Source organism: Ranitomeya imitator, chromosome 2 (assembly GCF_032444005.1).
Source record: "Ranitomeya imitator isolate aRanImi1 chromosome 2, aRanImi1.pri, whole genome shotgun sequence".
Taxonomy (NCBI): domain Eukaryota; kingdom Metazoa; phylum Chordata; class Amphibia; order Anura; family Dendrobatidae; genus Ranitomeya; species Ranitomeya imitator.
Window position 1 is genome coordinate 652,284,347 of NC_091283.1, and position 19,343 is coordinate 652,303,689.

A 19,343-nucleotide genomic window follows, 5' to 3' on the forward strand; every position below is an offset into this window, starting at 1 on the left:
CGCCCTTTTGTATCTGTAGGTTTCCTGTTCCTGAAGGGCGGATCCCCTCTCTCGTAGTGCTGTCATGGGAGTCCGAATAAATAAAAGATTTATAGCTCTGGGAAGAAGGGGAGGAAAAAACAAAAAAAAAGGAAAAACTGAAACTGCCCCTGTGGTGAAGGGGTATATAACCTGTCTTGGTACTTCCGGCCACCCATTTCCTTAATAACCTTGGTGGCTCTTCTCTGCACCCGCTCTAGTTCAGCTATGTCTTTCTTATACACCGGAGACCAGAACTGTGCACAGTATTCTAAGTGTGGTCAAACTAGTGACTTGTATAGAGGTAAAATTATGTTCTCCTCATGAGCATCTATGCCTCTTTTAATGCATCCCATTATTTTATTTGTAGCAGCTGACTGGCACTGCCCACTAAATGTGAGTTTGTCATCCACCACCCATACACCCAGGTCTTTTTCATTGACGGTTTTACCCAGTGTTACGTGATAAAATTAAACTACTAACTTCTATTTTGGAAGCGTTCTTACTTAGCCTAAGACTTTTGCACAGTACTGTGTTTTTTCCCTCTATGTACACATCACCAACCCCTATAAATATATAGATCTATATATAATGGCGGATGGTGTGTACATTTCCCCCAAGTTCGGGCCTTATACGGTGTAAATAAACCAGTCGGGCAGGTTGGCAGCAGAGCGGGGCATTTGCCTGCCCCATTTAGCCCCTGCAGATGTCAGTGAGGACTGAGGCTAATCACCTGCAATGCTCAGGTATGGTTTTTGGGGGATGTTGTGCACTCACAAGAGTGTATAGTTAGTGGCTGACATCCAAGTTTTTCTTTTATAGAATTTGTGTTTTGCTTTTGCAGAATTTTGTACGCAGACAATAAAACTGGTCACAGCCAGTTGCATCAAACCTATCTGCTGGGAACTGTGTCTGAAAATGCCCAGCTCATCCAGGAGATGGTGACCCATGAGCTGATGCCCTAACCTGTCACTAAGACATGTGTCTACACATTATATATACTGTGGCAAAGTCACTGGTAAAGTGCTGGAGGGGAGATAGATTTCACTACACTTAATGGCGTCAGTGATATATAACTCAGAGTTTTTCCTCCAGCACACGAAGTGCTGTGAGATATTAAGCTAATTTGTAAATGGGCTGGCTTTTATGAGGACATCCATAGAGCGGGAGGGAGGAGGTCCAGCTTATCTCCACCCCAGGGTGTGGTCTGGGGCACAAGTAGCTGGCCTCCAAAGGCAGCAGTGTTCAGTGTCTGGAGAGGAACATGCCAGAGAAGTGTTTTTGCTTACTAACACCAAGCAGGCTGATCCTTGCTAATACAAGGACTGTGCTAGCGCTATCATTTTCCTTTTGTTTTGCCCAGAGGGCTGTGTTTACTTTTTGCTTTACCTTGGTTTATGCCGCATCTAAATAAACCAAGTACATTCAGCAACAGTGGTGCCTTGTCTACCTCCGTGTACAGCAGACTGAGTCGCTCTAGCATAATACATTCATCTAATTTGGCAAAAAAATAAAAAACATATGAATAGCAAAAAATATATACCTGCATAAAGCCTGTATCCAGCTCGGTCTTACATATCAAATATGGATCAATGAGGCACTCCTCTGATGCATTTCTGATTCCGGATGTTTCTACACGATATAAATAATGTGACTAATGTAACCACTACATTGCAGAAATTCCAAAACGAGCTAAATAACTCAATTGTTCACACCGATTTGCTCTTACCTGGGCATATAGCTGTAGGAATAGCCTCCTCCTTGCATGGATGAGAACTAATATGAGATGCGTCTTCAGCTTCAACTTTAATACGTTTCATGACTCCATCCTAGATAATATACAGGTATTTAAAAATATTGATACCCACATCGGTAAGCCCCACGTCTCACTGCCAGCGACAGCCCCAATAACATCACCTCCTGAGGACTGTTCATGAGACACAGTCACAAGTCTGACTGACTGGGTAGCAGAGAACCAGTACACGTGCATCCTCCGCACTCTATGCAGCATTTACATTTGTACCCATAAAACAGAAAGAGTATGTCGGAGCTAGCTTATTGTAGCGTATCAGGAGAATACCACTTATGTGCATCAAGAGACAATTGGTCAAAATCTGGAAAAAAATGTCCACCTTATGTAGCTTGTAGGTCCAGAGTTGATGATACATTTCTTAATGTCTCTATACCAGATGGAGCTTTGTTTTTCTGATACAGATCTACTGTATACAATGAAAACATAAGAAACTGGCAGTCTACAGCCACTAGAGGGAGCTTACGGGAATAAGTCACCAGGTTTTTCCTACGTAGGCACAGTCTCCGAATCCAGTAATGTGTTACTTACTGGGCTGTTTGCTGTCATTTTTTATAAAATCCCAGATTTCTCGGCTGCAGATCTAGCAGCATCTCTGTGTACACTGAACTTGGACAGAAAGCTGCCAATCAGTGATAGGGGCAGGGTTATATAGTGCTCACGAATGTTCAGGACTATATGGTAGCAGGTTTACTAGTTCTTTAGTGATAAATCTTCCAGTTGCTAAAACAGTGGTTTATTCAAAATTACAGCCAGTGGCCCAGTAAGTGACACATCAACGGAATCAGGGTCTTTGTCTCCACAATATGCTACATAGACTAAGTGGGAAAAACCTACTGATCAATTCCTAGCGTTTTTTTATAGCCTCACTTATCAATCAGTAATGTGTGTGTAGTTGTGAGCACATTAAACACTTGTCAATTGCGGTCTTCTGCCAACCCCAGCATTGCCCCAGCCTTGTCCTGCATCATGTGACCACAGCTCATACGGCAGACCATTAGTTCCTTTCTGAATACCGGCCTAGCAGAGGCTCATTCTGCATGTCAGAGTTACACTAAGTAGTGTAATACCACAGAATAGAAATATGCAATTAAAGGTTTATTAATAAGTCAGCAAGTGGAAAAAGAAAGCTCAGTTCCTGTACCTGCTATAAATCAAAATCTGGGTAACAGTAAAAAGTCTGCATTTCCACATGCTGACTTATCATTAAGAACTAAACTGCATATTTACGGGAGTGTGAAACTGTAGAACATAGTGACGCATAAGTATTTTACTGGATGCACTTTCACAGCACTGACTGGTATCCTACTGTGCTCCCTCTAGTGGTGGCTCTAGGCACCTGAGAAATCTAAGGGTATGTTCCCACGGTCAGGAATGGCTCAGTGTTTGCTCAGGATTTGATGCAGGTGAAATCTGCACCAAATCTGCATCTGTGGTCAGTGACGGGCCCATACATATTTGTTGAGAGGTTTTAGGTCCAATATGGGCCGCACACTGCCTCCTTTCTTGGGGACTACGAATAGATTGGAGTAGAACCCTCGGAAGCGCTCGGCCGTGGGGACCGGTACTATGACTCCTGCTTGAAAAAGCGAGGAGACCGCTTGTCGGAAAGCACAAGCCTTGGCCGGTGGTTTTGGAGGGGCAGAAAGGAAGAATCGGTCCAGTGGGTTGGAGGTGAACTCTATCTTGTATCCAGAAGACACTAGTTCCCTGACCCACCTGTCTTCTGTAATAGGCAGCCAGACTTGAACAAAGAGCAAATGTCGGCCGCCTACGGGTGTGGTGTCTTCTGGAGTCCGTGAGTCATGATGAGGAGAAAGTCTGAGATTTTCTCCTCTCGGCTTAGACTGGGCTGCTTTTGACTGCCAGGTCTTGTCAGACCTTTGCGTCGACCGTGAGTTGTCCCTGCGTGGGGAACGGTTACGATTTTGTGCTGGACGCGAGACGGACCAGCCCGAAGAATTCCGAAAGGATCGGAATCGAGTTTGGTTACGCTTCTTGTAAGTGCGTTTAGGTTTAAGTTGGGGAAGAGAGGTACTCTTACCCCCGGTGGCGTTGGATATCATCGTGTCCAACTGTTCACCAAAAAGTCGCCCACTGAGGTAGGGGGGGTGCATGAAGGACTTCTTTGAGGCTGCGTCCACTTTCCATTCCCGCAGCCAGAGGATACGCCGAATTGTGATGGCTACACCCCTTGCTGAATCCAGAGCTGCATGTAATCTGCTACGACTGATATTTGAACCGCTTGGTTCAGCAGCTCAGGAGCGGATGCTTGGAGGCCAGCTTGTAAATTTTTGGCCCAGGCCAGGCCAGAATGAAGCTAAGCGAACGCAGGAGCCAGGGAAGCCCCTGCAGCCTCGAAAATTGAACGAGCCATGCGTTCTACCTGCCGGTCTGCTGCATCCCCGAGGGTTGAGCTATCTGGCAGTGAAAGGAGGGTCTGTGCTGCTAGTCTAGAGACTGGTGGGTCCACTTCGGGTGGGTCTGTCCATTCCTTGGTATCCTTCTGTGGGAAGGGGTACCTCGCCTCCAGATATTTGCGATTAGCGAATTTTTTCTCAGGCTGTGAGAGCTGCTTTTTAAGGATCGCCTTAAACTCTGGGTGGTTAGAGAAAACCTTAGGCGGCTTCAGAGGTCCTTCGAAGGAAATCTTGTGTTTTGGGGCCTCTGGTGGCAGATCAGAAATGTCCAGCACCCGATGGATGGAAGAGATTAAGTCCTCAACTAGCGCTGTATTGCTAGGAGGGATTGGGATCAGGGACCCCTCCGTTTCCTTGTCCGAGTCGGAGTCACAGATGCCTTCCGAATCCTGTGTTTTCCTATCGCCACGACAGCACCCACAACGAGAGAGGGGATCCGCCCACCTTCCGGAAAGGAACCTATAGGTTAAAAAGGGGCGGTCCCCCTCGCCCTCCAGTTTGGGTTCCTGTCCGGACGGCGGGAGCCTGCAGGATTTCGTCTTACCCGGGTCTGCCAAGCCTCTGTGCGGTGTCCGGGGGGAACGGCAGAGTCGGGGGCCCTGAAGCAGCGTCGGGGGAAGTTCTGTGTTCAGCTTCCCCCCTCGTCTGGCAAGGATCAGTGGCGTTCCTGGGGGAAGGCATGCCGCCCTGGGTCGTCCACGCGCGCGCGATGCTGCTGGAGCAAGTCGGCGCTTATGACCCGGAAGTAAAGCTTTCGACTTCCGGAGGAGACCGGGAGGAGGAGCGCGGGACTTTTAAAAGAAGGCAGCGCTTGGTGAGTGTGTGCGGCAGCATGTCTTCTACAGGAGACGCCGAACACAGACAGCTAGGAGAGCAGAGGAGCAGCAGCAGATCTCGTAGTGGTGATGTGGTACGTGGGCAGCAGGACCCTAGCAACCCGACGTCACGTCGCACCTCACCCCCTCAGAAACTGGTACTCTATATTTGTCAGCAGTGGTGAGTGTTATATCCGAGCCGTTGGCTGATACAACTGCTTTCTGTACTGTGCTTTGTTATAGGGGAAGAAGGTATCTAAATCTAAGCATAAACAGTGTGCTTTATGCACGGAGCCACTACCTGACACCTATTTAAAGAAGTTATGTCAGAAGTGTATATGCCGTACATTAGAAGAAGAGGCCCCTCTCCGGGTATCGGATTTGAGGGAAGTAATTAGGGAAGAAATAAAATCGTCCCTTAAATCTAGACGGCATGAAAAGATCAGTATGGAGATGGTGTCCGATTCTAGCCCTTCGTTACAAGAGGGCGAATGCTCGGAAAGTTCTTCACCATCCTCCTCGGATGAGGAGGGAAGGCCTTGCTTTTCCATTGACAATATGGAGACTTTAATTAAGGCAGTCCGTGCGACTATGGGGGTTGCAGAGAGTAAAGAAGCGAAAACAACCCAGGAGATTATGTTCGCAGGGCTGAGCCAGAGAAGTCGTAAAGCTTTCCCGGTGGTAGATTCCATTAAAGATCTGGTCAAACGGGAGTGGGACAAGCTGGATAAAGGGTTCTTACCTTCGGCCGCAAAAAGAAGGTACCCCTTTGAGGATGACGCCTTATCTCAGTGGATGAAGATTCCGAAAGTAGATGCGGCAGTGGCCTCTACTTCAAAAACAGCCTCGCTACCACTAGAGGATGTAGGACTCCTTAAGGATCCTTCAGACAGGAAGGCTGACATGCTCCTTAAGAAGCTGTGGGAGTCATCATCTGGAGCCTTTAAGCCCGCAATCGCAGGCACCTGTACTGCTAGATCAATTATGGTCTGGGTGACTCAGCTGGAGGAACAGCTTAAAGCAAAAGAACCCAGGGATAAATTGTTGAATTCCCTGTCTCAGGTCAGAGAAGGGGCGGCTTATCTAGCTGATGCCTCGATTGATTCCCTGAAATTGGCCGCTAGATCGGCGGGTCTTTCAAATGCAGCCCGACGGGCACTATGGCTAAAGACCTGGAAGGGGGATGCTCAGGCTAAAGCCAAGTTGTGCTCCATTCCGTGTAGGGGTGAGTACCTATTCGGCCCGGTGCTGGATGACATCCTTGCAAAGGCAGAAGATAGAAAGAAGGGATTTCCTAAAACATTTAATCCCACTTTTAGGAACGCCTTCCGGAGACGCATGCCCTTCAGAAAATTCCAGTCAGACCAGCAGGGATATAATCGTGACTGGGAAACATCGGATCAAAAGAAGAAAGGTAGATACTATAAGAACCCTTCATCCTTCTCAAGACGTAGACGTAACTACAGATAAAACGGATCTACCAGTAGGGGGGAGACTTAGATTCTTCTCAGATAAATGGAGAAAAATCACTTCTAGTGCCTGGATAATGGGGGTAGTTGAGTCTGGGTTAAAGTTAGAATTTTTGAGAACACCCCCAAATCATTTTGTAATAACATCGCTGGACTCTCCGGCCCAACAACAGGCCTTAGAATTAGAGATTCAACAATTGCTTACAAAGCGAGTTATTAAAGAGGTTCCAAAATATCAGGAGAAGTCGGGTTTTTATTCTCCGCTATTTTTAATCTCCAAACCTGATGGGTCCTTTAGGACTATCATAAATTTGCGTAAATTAAATAAATATCTTCAGTACCACGCTTTTAAGATGGAATCCATTAACCCCTTCATGACCCAGCCTATTTTGACCTTAAAGACCTTGCCGTTTTTTGCAATTCTGACCAGTGTCCCTTTATGAGGTAATAACTCAGGAACGCTTCAACGGATCCTAGCGGTTCTGAGATTGTTTTTTCGTGACATATTGGGCTTCATGTTAGTGGTAAATTTAGGTCAATAAATTCTGCGTTTATTTGTGATAAAAACGGAAATTTGGCGAAAATTTTGAAAAGTTTGCAATTTTCACATTTTGAATTTTTATTCTGTTAAACCAGAGAGTTATGTGACACAAAATAGTTAATAAATAACATTTCCCACATGTATACTTTACATCAGCACAATTTTGGAAACAAAATTTTTTTTTGCTAGGAAGTTATAAGGGTTAAAATTTGACCAGCGAGTTCTCATTTTTACAACGAAATTTACAAAACCATTTTTTTTAGGGACCACCTCACATTTGAAGTCAGTTTGAGGGGTCTATATGGCTGAAAATACCCAAAAGTGACACCATTCTAAAAACTGCACCCCTCAAGGTACTCAAAACCACATTCAAGAAGTTTATTAACCCTTCAGGTGCTTCACAGCAGCAGAAGCAACATGGAAGGAAAAAATGAACATTTAACTTTTTAGTCACAAAAATTAACTTTTAGCAACAATTTTTTTTATTTTCCCAATGGTAAAAGGAGAAACTGAACCACGAAAGTTGTTGTCCAATTTGTCCTGAGTACGCTGATACCTCATATGTGGGGGTAAACCACTGTTTGGGCGCACGGCAGGGCTTGGAAGGGAAGGAGCGCCATTTGACTTTTTGAATGAAAAATTGGCTCCACTCTTTAGCGGACACCATATCACGTTTGGAGAGCCCCCGTGTGCCTAAAAATTGGAGCTCCCCCACAAGTGACCCCATTTTGGAAACTAGACACCCCAAGGAACTTATCTAGATGCATAGTGAGCACTTTGAACCCCAGGTGCTTCACAAATTGATCCGTAAAAATGAAAAAGTTTTTTTTTTTTTTTTCACAAAAAAATTCTTTTAGCCTCAATTTTTTCATTTTCACATGGGCAACAGGATAAAATGGATCCTAAAATTTGTTGGGCAATTTCTCCTGAGTACACCAATACCTCACATGTGGGGGTAAACCACTGTTTGGGCACACGGCAGGGCTCGGAAGGGAAGGAGCGCCATTTGACTTTTTGAATGAAAAATTATCTCCATCGTTAGCGGACACCATGTCGCGTTTGGAGAGCCCCTGTGTGCCTAAACATTGGCGCTCCCCCACAAGTGACCCCATTTTGGAAACTAGACCCCCCAAGGAACTTATCTAGATGCCTAGTGAGCACTTTAAACCCTCAGGTGCTTCACAAATTGATCTGTAAAAATGAAAAAGTACTTTTTTTTCACAAAAAAATTATTTTCGCCTCAATTTTTTCATTTTTACATGGGCAATAGGATAAAGTGGATCATAAAATTTGTTGGGCAATTTCTCCCGAGTACGCCGATACCTCATATGTGGGGGTAAACCACTGTTTGGGCACACGGCAGGGCTCGGCAGGGAAGGCGTGCCATTTGACTTTTTGAATGGAAAATTAGCTCCAATTGTTAGCGGACACCATGTCGCGTTTGGAGAGCCCCTGTGTGCCTAAACATTGGAGCTCCCCCACAAGTGACCCCATTTTGGAAACTAGACCCCCAAAGGAACTAATCTAGATGTGTGGTGAGGACTTTGAACCCCCAAGTGCTTCACAGAAGTTTATAACGCAGAGCCATGAAAATAAAAATAAAAAATTATTTTCTCAAAAATGATCTTTTAGCCTGCAATTTTTTATTTTCCCAAGGGTAACAGGAGAAATTTGACCCCAAAAGTTGTTGTCCAGTTTCTCCTGAGTACGCTGATACTCCATATGTGGGGGTAAACCACTGTTTGGGCACATGCCGGGGCTCGGAAGTGAAGTAGTGACGTTTTGAAATGCAGACTTTGATGGAATGCTCTGTGGGCGTCACGTTGCGTTTGCAGAGCCCCTGATGTGGCTAAACAGTAGAAACCCCCCACAAGTGACCCCATTTTGGAAACTAGACCCCGAAAGTAACTTATCTAGATATGTGGTAAGCACTTTGAACCCCCAAGTGCTTCACAGAAGTTTATAATGCAGAGCCGTAAAAATAATAAATACGTTTTCTTTCCTCAAAAATAATTATTTAGCCCAGAATTTTTGAATTTTCCCAAGGGTAACAGGAGAAATTTGACCCCAATATTTGTTGTCCAGTTTCTCCTGAGTACGGTGATACCCCATATGTGGGGGTAAACTACTGTTTGGGCACATGCCGGGGCTCGGAATTGAAGTAGTGACGTTTTGAAATGCAGACTTTGATGGAATGCTCTGCGGGCGTCACGTTGCGTTTGCAGAGCCCCTGATGTGGCTAAACAGTAGAAACCCCCCACAAGTGACCCCATTTTGGAAACTAGACCCCGAAAGGAACCTATCTAGATGTGTGGTGAGCACTTTGAACCCCCAAGTGCTTCACAGACGTTTACAACGCAGAGCCGTGAAAATAAAAAATCATTTTTCTTTCCTCAAAAATGATGTTTTAGCAAGCATTTTTTTATTTTCACAAGGGTAACAGGAGAAATTGGACCCCAGTAATTGTTGCGCAGTTTATCCTGAGTATGCTGGTACCCCATATGTGGGGGTAAACCACTGTTTGGGCACACGTCGGGGCTCGAAATTGAGGGAGCACCATTTGACTTTTTGAATACGAGATTGGCTGGAATCAATGGTGGCGCCATGTTGCGTTTGGAGACCCCTGATGTGCCTAAACAGTGGTAACCCCTCAATTCTACCTCCAACACTAACCCCAACACACCCCTAACCCTAATCCCAACTGTAGCCATAACCCTAATCACAACCCTAACCCCAACACACCCCTAACCCTAACCACAATCCTAATTCCAACCCTAACCCTAAGGCTATGTGCCCACGTTGCGGATTCGTGTGAGATTTTTCAGCATCATTTTTGAAAAATCCGCGGGTAAAAGGCACTGTGTTTTACCTGCGGATTTTCCGCGGATTTCCAGTGTTTTTTGTGCGGATTCCTATTGAGGAACAGGTGTAAAACGCTGCGGAATCCGCACAAAGAATTGACATGCTGCGGAAAATACAACGCAGCGTTTCCACGCGGTATTTTCCGCACCATGGGCACAGCGGATTTGGTTTTCCATAGGTTTACATGGTACTGTAAACCTGATGGAACACTGCTGCGAATCCGCAGCGGCCAATCCGCACACTGTGCACATAGCCTAATTCTAAAGGTATGTGCACACGCTGCGGAAAACGCAGTTTCCCATGAGTTTACAGTTCAATGTAAACCTATGGGAAACAAAAATCGCTGTACACATGCTGCGGAAAAACTGCACAGAAAACGCAGCGGTTTACATTCTGCAGCATGTCACTTCTTTGTGCGGATTCCGCAGCGGTTTTACAACTGCTCAAATAGAAAATCGCAGTTGTAAAACCGCAGTGAAATGCGCAGAAAAAACGCGGTAAATCCGCCATAAATCCGCAGCGGTTTAGCACTGCGGATTTATCAAATCCGCAGCGGAAAAATCCGCAGAGGACCAGAATACGTGTGCACATACCGAAACCCTAACCCTAGCCCTAACCCTATTCTAACATTAGTGGAAAAAAAAAAAAAATCTTTATTTTTTTATTGTCCCTACCTATGGTGGTGACAAAGGGGGGGGGGGGGGGATAATTTATTATTTTTTTTATTTTGATCACTGTGACAGATTATATCTCAGTGATCAAAATGCACTTTGGAACGAATCTGCCGGCCGGCAGATTCGGCGGGCGCACTGCGCATGCGCCCGCCATTTTGGAAGATGGCGGCGCCCAGGGAGAAGACGGACGGACCCCGGCAGGATCGGTAAGTATGATGGGGTGGGGGGGAGCACGGGGGGGGGGATCGGAGCATGGGGGGGTGGATTGGAGCGTGGGAGGGGTGGAACGGAGCACGGGGGGGGTAGAACGGAGCACGGGGGGGTGGAACGGAGCACGGGGGGGGGGGGAGTGGAAAGGAGCACGGGGTGGGGGGTGGATCGGAGTGCAGGGGGGGTGATTGGAGCACGGGGGTAGCGGACAAGAGCACGGGGGGAGCGGAGCACAGGACGGAGGGGAGCCGGAACAGTGTACCGGACAGATCGGAGGGCTGGGGGGGCGATCGGTGGGGTGGGGGCACATTAGTGTTTCCAGCCATGGCCGATGATATTGCAGCATCGGCCATGGCTGGATTGTAATATTTCACCAGTTATAATAGGTGAAATATTACAAATCGCTCTGATTGGCAGTTTCACTTTCAACAGCCAATCAGAGCGATCGTAGCCACGGGGGGGTGAAGCCACCCCCCCTGGGCTAAACTACCACTCCCCCTGTCCCTGCAGATCGGGTGAAATGGGAGTTAACCTTTTCACCCGATCTGCAGGGACGCGATCTTTCCATGACGCCACATAGGCGTCATGGGTCGGATTGGCACCGACTTTCATGACGCCTACGTGGCGTCATGGGTCGGGAAGGGGTTAAATCAACAACTAAGCTTTTGTTTCCTAGGTGCTACATGTCGGTCTTGGATCTAAAAGATGCGTACTACCTGTCACGATATGGTATGAAATATCATAAGTAGTTCTCTTGCTAGCCTGCGTGGGCTAAGCCCCCCTTCTTGGAGTAACAGTTTGTAGCTGCCAATTCCTGGCTTTCCTTCTCAGAGAGTGTGGGGAGTTTTATGGCCGAACGGTATTTACGACCAGGTTAGAATCTTCCACTAGCTAGAACTGAAAAGTGGCTCCAAAAATTCATGAAAGATTCTTTGTTTAGTTTTTGTTAGATATTAGGCAAACGATTTAAGCTAGAAATACGAAAATATATATTCTGATTCCCACTCGGTGTATCTACCCATCCCTTGAAACTCGGGCTTCTAACTCCATCTGGTAAAGAAGTAGGGATTTATCTGTAAATATGTATCCCAGATAGGACATATTTGATCTCATTAGAATGCCCACGTTAATCTGAGATGAATGATGAGTTTTTTAGGACTCTGACATGTTTTGTAGTGAAGTTATAGAAATTAGAGAGAATAGTTTAAAGTTTAGGCAGAATGTAGAGAGAGGAGGGTCTGGATAAGCCAGCCTTTCTGTGATGTCACAGCCTTGAAGTTATAACTGGCTGCACACATCTCCAGCTGAGTTTCTCTGCTTGATTTCTTTCTGCTTGATTTCTTGTCTTCTCCTGGAAGAGCCCTGCTCACGTCCAAATGAGCTGGGACGTATGGGAAAAACTCCACTAGCCTGGTTGCCTGCAATGCGTTGAACATGTGAGTGTTACTTTTCTCATTTAAACCCTGTTTATTTCATAATTACCCTTGTACATATTTGCAATTGTCTCATGTGTAACATCTTGATAAAATATTTTTGATAAAGCACTGCCTAATTTTTTGTATGGGATATAATATTATATATTAGTTCGTTCTCCTGTTCTAAACCATACCCTAAGTCTTCTGAAGAGAAATACGCTACTGTTACTGTTGTGTGGGGCTGGCTTCGGACCCGTTTAATCGAAGCTGGTGGCAGCGAGAAGTGTGCAGACTTTTGGGTTATGTTGTAGCGGCTGCGGCGTTAATAATTATTGTTCCTGCCTGAGTGGGAGTAGTTATCGCGTCGCTGCAGCGTGCCCAATAGCCAGTACATAGCAGGCAGCCTTTCTGGCGACTAATTACCCAGGGTGCAGTACCTAATCTGACCTGAGAGTAAGGGGGCGCCAGAGAGCTGCAAGTGTTAAGTGGAACTGTAAGCGGGATATACATAAATCCCTGCAGTTTGTGGTATATTGAAAGCAGTGGGATACCTAGAATAAGCCCCTGCTGTAAACTAAGAGGTCAATAGCCTTGTGTGTGATTTTTTTCATCACATCGTGGAGTGGAGGGATAACTAAGATAAGCCCCCCTGCACATGTGATAGCCGTCTGTTGGCCTAAAGTCACCTCAATCCGTGACGTAGGGGTGACGGTCACGGTGTGAATCCTGACCCATTGGTGACAGCGGTCAGGGGAATCGTGACACTACCATCTTCCAGTTCACAGAAATCACCAGCAATTCCTCAGGATGGCAGTATGGGTAAACCATCAGATTAAATATTTCCAATTTCTGGCAATGCCCTTTGGCCTGTCTATGGCACCTAGAGCTTTTACAAAGGTTGTTTCGGAAGTAATGGCCCATATCAGGGAAAGGGAAACCCTTGTAGTGCCCTATCTAGATGATTTTTTAATAGTCGGGAATTCAATTGCTCAGTGTACGGCTAGGGTAAATGCCATAATATCATCCCTACAGGAACTCGGATGGATAATCAACTGGGAAAAATCAAAACTAGAACCTACAAGATATCAGATGTTCCTAGGAGTTCTTCTAGACTCAGAAAATCAGTCATCCTTTCTACCAGAAGAGAAGAAGCAGAAGATCATTCGAAGGATTACGGCCGTAAGGAAAGTTCCAAACTTAAGTTTAAGAGACGCAATGTCTCTACTGGGATCATTGACTGCGTGTATACCGGCGGTGAGATGGGCTCAGGCTCATACTCGAATGCTTCAGTACGAAGTTCTTCAAGCAGAGAAAGATCTTCGGGGTTCTCTAAGCAGAAAGTTCAGTTTATCACCCGCCACTCTTCACGATCTGAGATGGTGGCTCAATCTAGCACATTTAGCAAAGGGAGTTCTCTGGACCATCACTCCGGACAACGTAGTTACAACAGATGCCAGTCCGTTCGGTTGGGGAGCCCATATGGGAGACATTCTAACCCAAGGGCGATGGTCGATTCAAGAATCCCAGAATTCCTCAAATCTAAGAGAGCTTGCTGCGGTCAATCAAGCTCTTCTTCACTTACTACCATCCCTGAAAAATTCGCATGTACAGATACAAACCGACAATATGACTGTGGTGGCCTACATCAATCATCAGGGGGGGACAAGGTCACGATCCCTAATGACCACTACAGCACAGATATTGTCCCTAGCCGAGAATCACTTGCATTCCCTGTCGGCAGTTCATATAAAAGGGGAACTCAATATAGAGGCGGACTATCTCAGTCGCCATTCCCTTCGTCAGGGAATGACAGATGGTCTCTAAACAAACAAATATTCGATCAGATAGTCAGTCTTTGGGGTTTGCCGGTAATAGATCTGTTTGCTACGAGGGAGAACAGGAAGGTCAGGAAGTTTGCATCTTTACACATAGCAGACCGACCGTTCATAGTGGATTCCCTTCGTGTCCATTGGGACTTCCAGCTGGCATATGCCTTTCCCCAATGTCTCTGATTCCGATAGTTCTCAGAAAGATCAGGGCGGAAAGAGCCAGAGTGATCTTAATCGCCCCCTTCTGGCCCAGGAGGCCTTGGTTCTCTCTCCTCAGGACAATGTCTGTGACCGATCCCTGGGTGTTGCCAGTGGTTCCGGAACTCCTTTCTCAAGGTCCATTTCGTCATCCAGATTTGGAGACTCTTCACTTAACGGCTTGGAACTTGAGAGGGAGCTTCTGAGGGAGAGGGGGTTCTCTAATGCTTTAATAGCTACCTTATTGAAAAGCAGAAAGGAGGTCACTACGAAAATCTACACAAAAATTTGGAAAAAATTCCTTATGTTTTATCAGCAACCATTAGGAGATAAAGCTCCGATTTCGGCTATTTTAGAATTCCTTCAGAAAGGCTGGGAATTGGGTTTAGCAGTCAACACTCTAAGAGTTCATGTTTCAGCCTTAGGGGCTCTGTATAACAGTGATATAGCTGGTAATAGATGGGTTGCTAGGTTTATTAAGGCATGTCAGCGTTCTAACCCAATCCATATTGTAAGAATACCCCCTTGGGATCTAAATTTGGTGCTTGAGGCGTTGACTGAACCTCCTTTCGAGCCATTAGATTCTATTTCGATAAAAAATTTAACCTTAAAAACAGCTCTACTTTTAGCATTAACATCTGCCAGGAGGGTCAGTGATATACATGCGTTGTCAGTAGATCCTCCCTATCTAATAATTCTCCAGGATAAGATTGTCTTAAAACCTGATCCTGCATACTTGCCAAAAGTAGCAACTAAATTTCATAGAAGTCAGGAGATTTATTTACCATCTTTTTATGAAAATCCAGGTTCAGAAGAGGAGAAAAAATATCATACTCTAGATGTAAAGAGGGCGATATTAGAATACTTGAATAGGACACAAAGCTGGAGACAGAGTAGGGCTCTGTTTGTTTCTTTCCAGAATCGGAAAAAGAGTTCAGGTGTCACGAAGAATTCTATCGCTAGATGGATTAGAGAAGCGATATGTCTTGCTTACTCTGCCAGGGGAGTAACACCACCAGAAGGCATCAGGGCGCACTCCACTCGGGCTATGGCATCATCTTGGGAGGAGAAGGCAGATGTCCCCATTGAAATGATATGTAAGGCGGCAACTTGGTCATCACCTTCCACCTTTTATAAGCACTATCGCCTTGATCTATCTGCCAATTCCAGCTTACAGTTTGGCCGTTCAGTACTTCGTGCTGTGGTCCCTCCCAAATAGATAATCTTTGAAAGTCTCTCGTTGTGGGTGCTGTCGTGGCGATAGGAAAACCGGTTTTTACGTACTGGTAATAGGATTTTACAGAGTGCACGACAGCACCCATACATTCCCCCCCATATTTAGTTACTTATTCTTGCACTCTGTTGGAAGGTGTGCCTTTAGTGATCACTCTATAGAGGTGGTGGTATTTAATAGTGTTTAAGATAATATTGTCATGTACTGATTCATTGGCGGTATCCCTTGTACTCTGGAACACAAACTGGAGGGCGAGGGGGACCGCCCCTTTTTAACCTGTAGGTTCCTGTCCGGAAGGTGGACGGATCCCCTCTCTCGTTGTGGGTGCTGTCGTGGACTCTGTAAAATCCTATTACCGGTACGTAAAAAACGGTATCACTGAGGCGTTCCCTGCTGGGTGAGCTGGGGCGGAGGCCTTCTCTGGTCAGGGATTGCGGAGATCTGCATTGTCTGCCCCTGGAAGGGGACGGTCTAGATGACCTAGAACTACGGTGTCTCTCCCTAGAAGGGGATGACCGTGTGCTATGGGATGACGCAGAGGAACGTGACCTGTGGGTCTGCTTGCATCCTGACCTAGACGTGGATGTGCCAGGGTCGTCCTGTCCCTGAATCAAGCTCTCCCTTTGCTGGGTAGCCGTCATAGCCGAGGCATGACTCTGCAGAGCCTGAAGCAATGTGGAGGTTAGGTTATCTATAGACTGTGTCATAGATTGCGACATCTGAGTGACACATTCCCGCGTGGCATTAGACACTGAAGCATTGGCAGGGGCCTCTTGGAGCTCTGTCACAGTCGGAGTGCAGTCCTGGCAGTGCGGGTACGTGCTGCCATTGGGGAGAGCGGTCCCGCAGGCTGTGCAGAATGCATAATAGCAGTCCTGCCTGGTTCTCTTGGACCTTGAGCCAGGCATGAGTGCAAAAGGGCTGGTTATGCAGAGCACCTTACAGGGGTAGCTACGCAGAGAAACCTATAGGGGAGCCTTATAGGGAATATGGATTCACAGCCGAGTAAAACAACCCAGCTGTGATCTTACCCCACCAGTTTGCTCCTAGGTCCAGCGCCGAAGAACCACAGTCCTGTGCCACCCGGAGACTGGCTGGCCTGGTCCTGCTGACCAGGAGATGCAAGGTTAATCCTTGCTGCAGTAGAAATGGCAGCCGAGGAGAAGAGGGCGGAGAGCTGAGGAAAAAGGTGGCAAAGCTGTTTAAAAATGCGCCCTTTGGCCGGCTTCACACTCAGCGTATGAAAATACGGTCCGTTTTTTACGGCTGAAAAGTCCCCAAAATAGTGGTCCGTAGCTCCTCCGTAGGCAGGGTGTGTCAGTGTTTTTTGCGCATGGCATCCTCCGTATGTAATCCGTATGGCATCCGTACTGCGTGTTTTTCTCGCAGGCTTGCAAAACCGACATACAGCTATACAATAATATATATATATATATATACCTATTCTATGTGTACACATTTATTCTACCTACTCTACTGTAAGCTGTCAGTGTGATTTTACTGTACACCGCAATGAATTACCGGCTTTTCTCTCTAACACCGCTGCGTATTCCTCGCAAGTCACACTGCTGGTCCGTGTGTGATCCGTATTTTTGGGGCTTTCATAGACTTTCATTGACGTTTTATTTGCGCAATACGGTGACAAACGCAGCATGCTGCGATTTTCTACGGCCGTAGAAAGCCGTATAATACTGATCAGTAAAATACGGCAGATAGGAGCAGGGGCATAGAGAATAATTGTGCCGTATGTTATGCGAGTTTTACGGACGTAATTTCTGCGCTCTTACGTCCGTAAAACTCGCTAGTGTGAGGCCGGCCTGTCTCGATCCACCCACTCTGTGACACTGTAGAGCAGTGTTCCCCAAGTTCGGTCCTCAAGAGCCACCAACAGGTCATGTTTTCAGGATTTCCTTAGTATTGCACAGGTGATGGAATTATTGCCTGTGCAGGTGATGCAATTATCACCTGTGCAATACTAAGGAAATACTAAAAACATGACCTGTTGGTGGCTCTTGAGGACCGGACTTGGGGAACACTGCTGTAGAGTGTCATATTTGTCATCCGGTTGGTGGGCCGGAGAGGAGGCGGCAGCTTCAGCTAGGCCAAAGCTGCGGCCTAAATTAGATGCTTGAAGCCCAGAAGGGTTCCAGGCCGGCGCGGAAGTCCAGGAAGGGGGTCGGATGTGAACCGGACCCCCCCCAGATTTACAGGCAGGATAGCGGTGGGGCTATAAGCGGAAAGGGGGGCCCTGTAAGGGGTCCCCCTGAGGCAGTATAGAGCTGGTGCCGCCGCAGATACAGGGGCGCAGGGAGCCCTGTGTCTCTATTGTGCCAAGCCTGCTTGCAGTCCCCCAGGCCCCGACAGGAGCCCGCAGCTGGGTTGGGGTCCCTGGATGCAGGCGCAGTGTGCTGGCCCATTGCTGGGAGCTGCAGAGTGCTGCCTGTACACGCCCTACCTGAGGCTCTCACCCTAATGCCCCCAAAGGGGGACTATGGAGGGTGCTGCTATGAACTTCAGGGGGCTTCATCTTCGCCTCAACCTCAACCCAGAAACCAAAAGGAATTGGGGAAGGGGGGGGGGGGGGTTCTCGACTTCGAACCAGCACCCGAGGGACTGGGGAAGGAGCGACATAGGGAATAGCCATCTCGACTTCAACCGGGCACCCCATAATAGGGGGCAAGGAAGGAGCCATGCTGGGAGTCTCACAGGAGACCAACTTTTCTTCATCTGTAATCCGTCGGAAAAAAACGGAGTAAAAAATCTTAGGTGTGCCTCCTATGCGACACTAAGCAAAAACTGGAGAAGGCTGACGCCGACCACAGGTGTATACTGCAGAGGAGGAGCCACGGTTAATCTTTTTCAGATTATGCATAGTGTCGCCTCCTAGTGGACAGCAGCATAACACCCATGGTCCTGTGTCACCCAATGAGGCGACGGAGTAAATGACAGACTCCTTTAATATTCTAAATTAAACCATACTTACGACCTAGCCTAATTCCCCGACGACCTCAATATCCTGTAAAAAAAAGTAAAGTAAAAAAATGCAATAATATACCATACCTGTCTGCCGAGAAGATAATCCATAATGTCCCACGACGAGTTCAGCTCTGCACTATGCCACCATCCAGCCTGACTTCCAGACACAGCAGAGCTTGTAGATGACCACCAGCGATAACCTGGTCTCCAGCGGTCACCTGCACTGCAGTTCTCACAATCAGATGACCATGAGAACTTGGCAAGTGACCAAAGATAACCCCGGCGGTCACGTGCACGGCAGTTCTCACGGTCAGCTGAGCTCATCGCGGGAACTGCAGTCGACGTGAACTTCCGGCTTTGATAGAAGGTAAGAGATTATTTAAATTAGTTCACATGCATAGTAAGCTGCGTTCCCACACTTAATACGCATGTGACTATAAAGATAATGTGGTTTTACCGCATGTAATGATAGTGCGTGTGTAAGGCTTCTTTCACACTTCCGTCGGTACGGGGCCATTGCTAAGCGTCGCCGCGACGTACCGACGGATGTTGTGAAAATTCGGTACAACGTGGGCAGCGGATGCAGTTTTTCAACGCATCCGCTGCCCATTCTAAAGTCCCGGGGAGGAGGGGGAGGAGTTCCGGCCGCGCATGCGCGGTAGGAATTGCAGGATCCGATGTACGAAAAAACGTTCCCTTGAACGTTTTTTCACCACGACGGTCCGCCAAACACCGACGCATCCAGTGCACGACGTATGGAACATGTGTCCATATGTCGGGATGCGTCGGTAGTACAAGTCTATGTGCAAAAAAACACATCCTGCGGGCAACTTTACAGGATGCGTTTTTTGCACAGAACAACGCATTTGGAC

General features: G+C 46.9%; 1 protein-coding gene across 2 annotated transcripts in view; it reads right to left on the minus strand.

Annotated features, from left to right (window-relative positions):
• Positions 1-19,343, minus strand: part of LOC138667092 (uncharacterized) — a 58,688-nt gene that overhangs the window by 30,092 nt on the left and 9,253 nt on the right. For both annotated transcript variants that reach the window (XM_069755393.1, XM_069755394.1), the window contains exons 6-7: positions 1,748-1,847; positions 1,562-1,650 (exon numbers count right to left, since the gene is read on the minus strand). In XM_069755393.1, the coding sequence (XP_069611494.1) occupies positions 1,562-1,650; positions 1,748-1,847 (189 nt within the window). The remainder of the gene's footprint in view (positions 1-1,561; positions 1,651-1,747; positions 1,848-19,343) is intronic.